The sequence below is a fragment of the Pogoniulus pusillus genome, chromosome 17 (genome assembly GCF_015220805.1).
Source record: "Pogoniulus pusillus isolate bPogPus1 chromosome 17, bPogPus1.pri, whole genome shotgun sequence".
Lineage (NCBI taxonomy): Eukaryota > Metazoa > Chordata > Aves > Piciformes > Lybiidae > Pogoniulus > Pogoniulus pusillus.
Genome location: NC_087280.1, coordinates 23,984,593 through 23,993,908, shown reverse-complemented (window position 1 = coordinate 23,993,908; position 9,316 = coordinate 23,984,593). Strand labels below are relative to the sequence as shown.

General features: G+C 50.7%; 1 protein-coding gene across 1 annotated transcript in view; it reads right to left on the bottom strand.

The window, feature by feature from the left end:
• Positions 1-6,080: 6,080 nt before the first annotated feature.
• The window catches only part of ABHD2 (abhydrolase domain containing 2, acylglycerol lipase), a 35,239-nt gene continuing 32,003 nt past the window's right edge, over positions 6,081-9,316 (bottom strand). Inside the window, exons 10-11 of the mRNA XM_064158102.1 lie at positions 8,615-8,699; positions 6,081-6,825 (exon numbers count right to left, since the gene is read on the bottom strand). Of these exons, the coding sequence (XP_064014172.1) occupies positions 6,629-6,825; positions 8,615-8,699 (282 nt within the window). The 3' untranslated portion in view covers positions 6,081-6,628. The remainder of the gene's footprint in view (positions 6,826-8,614; positions 8,700-9,316) is intronic.

The window sequence follows — 9,316 nt, the reverse complement described above, 5'->3', positions numbered from 1 at the left end:
AGGTCAGGCCCTGGAGGACTGTGCCAGGCAGGGGTGCAGTGACAGGAGAGGCTGGCAGAGGACTATGAGACCCTGCTGGTGAAATCAGTCCTTCCTCAGGAGGGGCAGGGCAGGCTGTCAGCTGTTGCCATCTCTGTTCTCTACCAGAGTGGCATTAAGGGCCTCTCTTGGCCAGAAGGAACAAGCAAAAGCTTGAGCAGCACCAGAGCTTGTGGCACAGTGCTGCAAGGAAAGGGGGGCCAGCAGGCCTAGGGAGGCTCTCCTGCCCCCTCCTCCACCCTGCTGAGCCCACAGCTGCAACACTGTGTGCAGGCCTGGGCTCCCCAGTTCAAGAGAGAGGCAGCTGCTGGAGAAAGGCCAGTGGAGGCTGTGAGGATGAGTGGGGGCCTGGAACATCAGAGAAACTGAGGGCCTTAGGGTTGTTCAGTCTGGAAAGGAGAAGGCTGAGAGGGGGCCTGGTCAATGGCTATCAGTAGCTGAGGGGTGAGTGTCAGGATGAAGGTGCCAGGCTCTTTTCAGTGATGCCCAGTGACAGGACAGGGAGCAAAAGGCACAAGCTAGAACCTCAAGAGGAGGAGACACTTCTGTGTAGTGAGGGTGCAGAGCCCTGGAGCAGGCTGCCAAGAGAGGTTGTGGAGTCTCCTCAGGATACTGAATTCCTTCTTGTGCGACCTGGCCGGCAGGGGCACTGAACTCCCCCGTCTCTGGAGCTCCTTGCCAGCCTGTGACTGCTCACCCAGTAACTCCAGCCACAGCCACTCTGCAGCACTGACTTCAACAAGTCCTTTATTTTTTAAATAAAGAAACTGCACTGAATCAAAGGTAACAAAATTACATTTTGTTTGCAGTGCTCTCCATTGTACACCACACAGAACAGAGGACTCAGACATTGCTTTAGAGAGATTTATGTCTATCATTTCTTAAGGTAAACATCAGCAGATATAGAAAAAAATTGCATTGCTAGTTGCAAATCATCTCCCCTGCAGCTGTCAGCCCCAGAGGATCTGACTCAGAAGATGGCAGTGGGGAGGGGGGTCAGGCTGTACAAGCTCTTTCAGGGCAGCATTTACAGGTGGGTCCCAAACTTAATTTCACCAATATGAGAATGTCTTTCTAGTAAGCTGCTCCTCAAGCACAGCAGAAGTCACTCAGCCTGTCCTGGCACAGCTGCATGAGCAAAACAAGGAGGGCACAGGGCTGAGTTCTCCACACTCCTCTCCTGCTGGGGGTCTGCAGCTCTCAGGAAGAACAGACCCAAGGTTCTGTCATGGGGAGTGCTGTCAAGTGACACAAGAAAACCTGTCACTGACTCTGGCTGAGCAGTAGGGTTTGGGTTTAGCAGGTACCAAGCAGGTTTTGTTTGGCTTTTTAAAGCTCCCCAGTTGACAGAAGCCAGAAGAAGGGTCACAAGATCCCAGCAGAGCTATAGGGGAGGATCCTAGAAGGAAGGTTTGTGGCTAACCAAAGCTCTTGCATGGCCACAGATGGACAATGCAAGGTTGTGATTCAGATAGAAGCCAAAGGGCTGTGTAGAGCCACTCAGAGAGTTGTCTCCTTACAGGCATCAGAAGTGGGTTAGGCAAGGCCCTTGGGAAAAAAAGAGGCCTTATCCACGAGTGGTGTGGGGCTGGAGGTGCTAGCAGGTGGACTTGAAAAGGGCTGGTCAGTATGAGCAGAGTCCAGCTGATAACCACTGCCCTGAGGGCACTGTTTGTCTCCACTCATCACCCGGCAAGCCCAGGAACACAGAGATGTTCAGGACAGCCCTGCAAGTCCTTCCAGCAGTGCTGAAAGCTAACAGCTTTGGCTCACTAATGGCATTAGAGCCAAAGCTCCCCTCAGCAGCTGAGCAAGTCCAGGCCAGTTACCAGACACTCAGTGGTAAGAGTGGTACAGTTTCAAGGCAGCCTTCTCTTGGGCTGGTGTTGCTCTGAGGCATTCTGAGCTTGGAGAACACTCAGGAAGTCCTCAGAGCAAGGAGAACTGTTTGCCCTTCAGCTGGAAGCCATGCAGATGCCACTGCTTTGAGTCACTGAGACTCCAGGACCCACCCAAAAGAGCCACCGAGGCATATATGGAGCACAGCTCAAGGCAGAGACAAGTTGCTCTTCACAACAAATGACTTCCACAGGCAGCACAATGCTGGGGCCTTTGCTGGTCTTCTGGAAGAGGGCTGTGAAGAAATGTCAGTAAGCTCCAGCCAGGCAGAATGCTTCCAGAGAAGCTTGGGAGCAGTCCAGGTGACTCAAGTTGTTACTCTGCTCTTTTTTACTGAGCTGTAGTCACTTAGGCAATCTACCTCCAGCTATGCTGCTGGGGGGGTTAATACATACCAGAAGTTTGGGACTGTAAAGCCACGGTAAGCAAAGCAAACCCTCCTTCTGTGACTCAACCCCCACTGCCAGAGGAGCAGAGAGCTGGAACTGACCCACTGCTTGTACAGGTTGTTGTTCTGAGCACTGAAAGAGGCTGGAGCTAGTTGTAGGCTGCCCACAGAGATCCTTGAAGTCAGGACAGGCTTTGTACAGCTGGCAGAGATGTCCAAAAAGCAAAGCCTCAAAAGCTCTGGCAGAGCTGTCACTGAAGTCTCTAGATATGCTGATGTCAAGGGAGGAGGAGAAAGAGGGCAAGGCACCACGTGTCAAAGGGCTGTGGTCTAGGAACTTGTGGCAGAGCCAGGACAGGTGACACAGGTAACTTGGCTAAATCCAGTACTGGAGCTGATAGTTCTCAACATCTTTGCTTAATGCCCTGTCTTTGCAACCAGTATCCTCATCAGGGACTGCAGAGAAATGCGCGGGGAAGCCTGCAGGGGGGGGTCAGGTGTCTGTCTCTGCAACACTGCCAGACCCACCGGAAGGCAGCTTCAAAGTAGAAGCTAACCAAGGGACCACTGAAAATGCTGACAGAGTTGATGCAGTGGAAGCTTCAAGTTCCTTCAGTTCAACAAGAGCAAGTCCCAGCTGCTCCCTTGCAGTCTTCAGATGTCTCCAGACACTGACACAGAAGGTGACGGTTGGACCAGCCTGACCACCTAAGAGTAATAGTTCTGATTGAGAGTGCCCTTGGGGTTTATGTTCAAGTGCTGCTTACACCCAGGGACAGAGGTGTGTCTGCCACATGAGACTGCCCATGGGGAGCTCTAACCTCTGTTTGAGACTAAGCAGAGCCCATGCCAGGGCATCCTGCTGGAATGCTGAGCTGCACTATCAGACTAGACTGCAGTCATCTACAAGGGCACACTTCAACAACCTCAGCTGTCTTGACAGGAGATGAAAGACAACTCCACCTCTGAAGGTTCAGACTGGGCAAGTGTAGAGCACCTCCCCACATCACAAGACTGCCACTGCCTTCTTTGGGGAGAAGAAAGTAGTTCAGATCAAGACTGGACACAATTCCATGCATCTTGGGGGATCAGCTGCCAGTTGCTGTCAGCAGCAAGATTTCAGACAACTCTCGTTTAGAAGTCTTTAGATAACATCACTGCAGTGTAGTTGTCTCCTCTCCCACTTTCCTAAGCTCCTGCTGCAAGCCTGACAGCAGGAGTCTTGATTTGACACCAGCAACAAACTGGCTAAGAAGAGAACAGTTTTTCCAGCACTGCTTCCAGCTGACCAATTCAGATGACCCTCAGGCTCCAGAAACCTTGCACAAACAAGCTGTGGCATCAGCTCCTCCCTAAACATGCCAGAATTAACTGGGCAAGTCAAAAGTGGTTTGAACAACTGGAGATGGAAGTGCCAGAACAGGTCAGGAGGAGGAGGACAGAGACCTACATTACTGCTGTAGGGGAGTTTCAGCAAGTCCACAGCTTTGGCACTTCTGAAGTACAAAGGCTTGGACCGGGGGGCAGGAAGAAGTCTTCAAAAGGGCCTCCAAGTGAATCTGTTTGATCAGCCAAAGCTGCAGCTTTGAGAATTGCCCAGCTGCTGACCTCACTTTAGATTTGCTTCAAGGTGGGTCATGGATTGCCTGGCCAGCTGCTCTAGGGAAATGGTTTGAAACAGAGGTACCCTGGACTAGCAGGGAGCTTCCTCAGGCAAGCCCCTCTGAAAGCCTGGTTTCTCAAGAGGAATCTTTACAAGGTAGAAGGAAACTCTCAAGAAAAAGCCTCCCACAAAAAGCTCCACTCTGAGGGTCTGGCATGGCTTGGCCACAGCCAGAGGCAAGACAACTGCTGTGCCTCAGCACTAACCTCCCCAGAGAGCACCCAGGCTGTACCTCACCCTCTGACCTTCACATCCTGGGCCACTCAAACACCAAGTTGTTCTGCCAGCCTGGGGTCCTGGGGAAGAGGGCAGAGGCTTCTGCTCTTGGCAAGGCTTTCAATTTGGAGTGAAGATCTTTTGCTCTCCAAGAGGTCAGCTGCATACTACACTGATCCCCAGGCACCTGGGTGCTGGGTGACAGGATGGGCTCTTCACCTCAGCAGCAGCGGTGTACCAAGGGCAGCTTCTGCCCCTGAAGCTGATACTCAGCACAGTAAAGCTGGATGCAGGACAGAAGGCAAGGACAGGGCAGTTGTTTGAAGGCAGACAGCCATGACCTGGGTAAGCTACAGCTGTGGTATGCTTTGAAAGCCAAAAACCCTTCTGAAGCTGTAAGCCAGTGGAGATAAAACCATTCCCCCTGCACACTGTATCTATTCCATGTGAGTGCTGTTTACACTCTGCTTCTGTTGAAGTGAGAAGATATTTAAGTCCTAGTCAATGAATATTACATGAACAGCTACTTCAGCAAGAACCTCCAATGACAGATCTCTTATGACAGATTTTAGTGATGTACAGATGCAGTATGAGTAAGAGGCTAACAACACAGACAAGATATCCATCAGCTAAGAATATCCTTGCTAACTGGTGCCCTAAAATAGTTCTTCAGCAACAGCCACAAGCGTGGCCAAGTCTTGTTTTAACCCTACTTGGTCACATCTCTTTGAAGAAGAAAGGAGACCTGCATTTATTAGAAAGAATGTTCATTCTGACAGGCCAAGAGGTCTGGCCTAAGGCAAACGATTCTCCTGATGTGAGAATGAACCTTTGCTACAATAATCAATTATTGCTTTATTGGAACAAAACCTCATCTCTCCAACCTCCTGAGGTCCAGTGACAGGGCAGTCCAGAAAGCTTCCTCCCCTGTACTACCAGACTCAAGTCCTGCAGCTTGTTTTTGCCCTTGAGCTGTCAACTAAAGTGCCTGGAACACAGACCGAGGCTGAAGCAATAAAGTGCTAATCGACATGGGAAGTGTGACAAGGGAAGAACTTCACTGGCACTGGGATGAAGAAGTCCTAAGGATGGATTAATGAAGGTTATAATAATGACACAACAAACAAGAAGGGAAAAAGACTGACCACAAAGTCTGAGCCTCCAGAACGTCACAGGATGCTTTCCTTCCAGGGGCTGGACTGGAGGCTTTCAGAACCATCTTGGCACAGCTCACAGCAGCCGCTTGAGAGGCAAGCGCAAGCAAGCAGGCATCTCTCCTGCACACAATTTCCACTCTTCACTTTGCACAGCAAAGCAAGAGGAAGGTGTCTGGTTGTGGAAAAGGAGTTCAGGTGAGGAAGAGCCCAGAAATCCTACAGCATCTCTATGGATAAGGGAGTAGCCAGCCAAAGGCTGCAGTTTAGTTGCCAGGGCTAGAGGCTCCCCACCAACTGTAAGGCAAGTCTGGACCCATGTCATGCTTTGAGAGCTGAAGGGAAGAATCCTGCTATGATTTACTCTGGCACAAGGAGAATCTAAATAGACACCTCCCACTCCAACAAATCAATCCCTGATAGTGTGTAACTCCCTATGGAATACCTCTAAGGCCAGATGGGCTTCCCAGTGAGTGAGAATCTGCAGGACCTGCGAGCTCAGAGCCAGCTTTAAGAAACAAAAATCCAGTTCTAAAGAGGTGACTGTATTTAAAGAGAGGTGAGAGGCAAAGGTGATGAGGAGGTGACTGACCTGGTCCTGGTGCAAAAGCACATTTAGATAGCAACATGAACTGCTGTTATGAGCCTGTAGCCTTTCTCTACTTGGGAGTTCCAACAGGGATTCCCCACTCCACAGACAGCTGAAGCACAAAAAGCTAAGTGTTTTTAAACTGGTTTACTGTTTAAGTGGCTTCCTAGGAACCAAAAAGCTTCCCTTGAGATAGTGCAAGGCTGAAACCCCACTCACAGCCAAGCATTTTTCTCCAAGACACATTTTAGTGGCCTGCAGACAAGCACTGAGTGGCTTGTGGCTTAGTACAGGGTTTCTTTCCAGCAGCAGGGCAGGACAGAGCCACAGTCACCCTCTCATCTATACCTAAACACACTCTGCAGGTCGAGGTTGGGACCAGTGAGTGAAGAGGTTTGACACCTGAAAGCAAGCAGTCTTCAGCTCAACGACCCTGGAACAAGTCACAGTCAATCTAATCCTGCAAGCAGAGCAGCAAGTTACTAACCCAAGTGACTGCTGATGCAGAGATGCTCCGTGCAGACCTCAAACTCTGCTGAGCTCCACTCTGTCAGAAAACATTGTGATCAAACCCCAGCCATAGGATACCAAGGAGAATGGAAACCTGAAGCAGCAGGTGAAGGAACAAGATGTTCCCAAAGGGGGAGATATACTGAAGTGATCCAGAGTCTTTGAGTCAATTACTCCTGGCCAGATACAGCCTGCTCTGTGTCTGAGCAGTGAGACTTTGTCTTCTCCCACTGGCAGATGGCATTGGCATACTGTACCACCAGCTTATCCATCCAGGTAAGAGGTTCTGGGAATAGCACAGACCCCTCAAAAAATCCCAGGTGGCCTCCATGAAGGAGCAGCACATGCATGACATTTTCCCTTTTCTCTGCAAAACAAAAAGAAACAAAGCTCCAGGTTAGCATCTTGGAGCCAAGAACGAGGCAGTCTGCAATAGTGACAGGCAACTGCAGCCTTAGCACAGTGTCTGAACTACAGCAGCTGTGTAGGAACCAGAAATGCCCTGGCAACAGCCATGGCTACTCTGGAGCCCAAGGGACATAATCTTACTGCTTCCCAAAACAGGGCAGCTTGCAGGAGCCCAGCTACTACAGGAAGGAAGGCCAGGAGGTGCTGCTGGCTGGGCCCTTACAGCTTTACAGAACCTCTTCATAGAATCAACCAGGCTGGAAAAGAGCTCCAAGCTCATCCAGTCCAACCTATCCCCCAGCCCTATCCAGTCAACCAGACCATGGCACTAACTGCCTCATCCAATCTTCTCTTGAACACCTCCAGGGATGGTGACTCCACCACCTCCCTGGGCAGCCCATTCCAATGCCAATCACTCTCTCTGCCAACAGCTTCCTCCTAATGTCCAGCCGATACTTCCCCCAGCACAACTTGAGGCTGTGTCCCCTTGTTCTGTTGCTGGGTGCCTGGGAGAAGAGACCAACCCCACCTGCCTACAACTTCCCTTCAGGTAGTTACAGACAGCAATGAGGTCACCCCTGAGCCTCCTCTTCTCCAGGCTAAACACCCCCAGCTCCCTCAGCCTCTCCTCATAGGGTTTGTGTTCAACTCACTCACACTGGAAGGGCAAGGAGCAGGGCCACAGAAATGCTCAGGGGGACGGAGCAGCTCTGCTACAAGAACAAGCTGAGGGAGCTGTGGGTGTTCGGCCTGGAGGAGAGAAGGCTCCAGGGAAACTTAACAGCAGCCATGCAGTACCTGAAGGGAGCCACAAGCAGGCTGCAGAGGGACTATCTGCAAAGGCCTGAAGAGACAGGACCAGGAGCAACGGTTTGAAATGAGAGCAGAACACATTAAGAGTGAGGAACAAATTCTGCACCATGAGGGTGCTGGAACACTGCTACAGGTTGCCCAGGGAGGCATTTGAAGTCCCACCCTTGGAGATATTAAAGGTCAGGGTGGACAAGGCTCTGAGCAAGTGGATCTAGTGGAGGATGCCCCCGCTGACTGCAGGAGGGTTGGACTGGATGACTTCTGGAGGTCCCTTGCCAGCCAAACCATTCTAGGATTGCCTGATTGCCTGTATAAACAGGAACATTCCTGTGTGTGCTTTGATCTGGAAGTGGTGTGGATAAATTCTGCACTCTCAGCTTTCAACTAGGAAAAGAATGAGCCCTGCTTCCCTCCCTGTGCTCCCACTGTCTGAGAGATGAAGCTGCAGCCAGCTCCCTCTCCTGAGCTTCAGAAGGTCATTTGCTCTGTTTGCTTGGCTGAAGAACTCCTTTTGTGGGGGAGATCCTGGCAGAGTTATTTAATACCAGGCTGTGTGTGCACCTCCCTTCAAAGGGGGCTGCTCATCTGTACTTGATCAAGACATTATCTCTGCAATAACTCACATTTCTACTAAATCCCAGTGAGGAACAAGGACATCAGGAAGTGTTTTTCCAGCCAGAAGTGACCTGAATGTAACCTGCCAGCTATCAACAAGTCAAAACAGGAGACAATGCCTGAAAGGACTCAAGCTCCTCCTGTTCAAGGTTAGCCTTGTTAGTTCTAGCAGCTGGCAATGTGAAGTGGCTTTAGTATCCCTCCCACCAGATTACAGATGTGAGCTGGCAAGTCCAGCTGCTCTAAAACCATGGATCATGGTGTTGAAGCAGCTGCAGGGACACAACCATGCACAGCTGCAGAAGGCTGCTTCAGCATACCTGAGAGGGCTCTTGGGATTGATAGCAGACTCTCATGCACAAGAGGGTCATCAGCAGCATTAACCAACAGCAGAGGAACATAGATCTGCATCAAGAAACACAGCAGGAGAAAACAAACCAGTGAGGGGTTGGTATTGACATGTACTAACTGTAAAAGCATCCCAGCTTAATTCAGTGAGGACATCTTCCTTCAACTGCCCTGTACCTGCAGAAGCATCAGGAAAGCAGAGGCTGGAGTCCTGGTGCACTGAGGAGTGCTGCATTGTTTGCAAGGGGCAGGAGTGCATCAGAACAAGCTCAGAGTGAGTCCCAGGCCTTCCCCATTCCCAGAATTCAAACTGATTCACCTTTTCCCCTCCCATTTTGCTTTGCACTTCAGGCAGCTAGAGCCAAGCTCTGATCCAGACACCTTGGGTAAAGGCCAGGAAACTCCCTTGGAACTTCTCCATCCTCTGGCTCAGCAGATAAAGGAGAAATTAGCCTTCTAGTTCCACTTCTGAAAAGCCTTGGTCTGCTGAACATCTGTGGTCCAGACAGCATCCTGGGTCACTTCCACAACATCCATTAAGTCTTTCTTCCTTGGACCTGCAGGCTCTGTGCCACTCCCCACCTCACCCTCATTTGCTCAGGGCAGCTCAGCTGAATGTGTCTCTCTAGATCACTGCAGTGCTGAAGAACCCAAAGCACTTTACAGCAGCATTA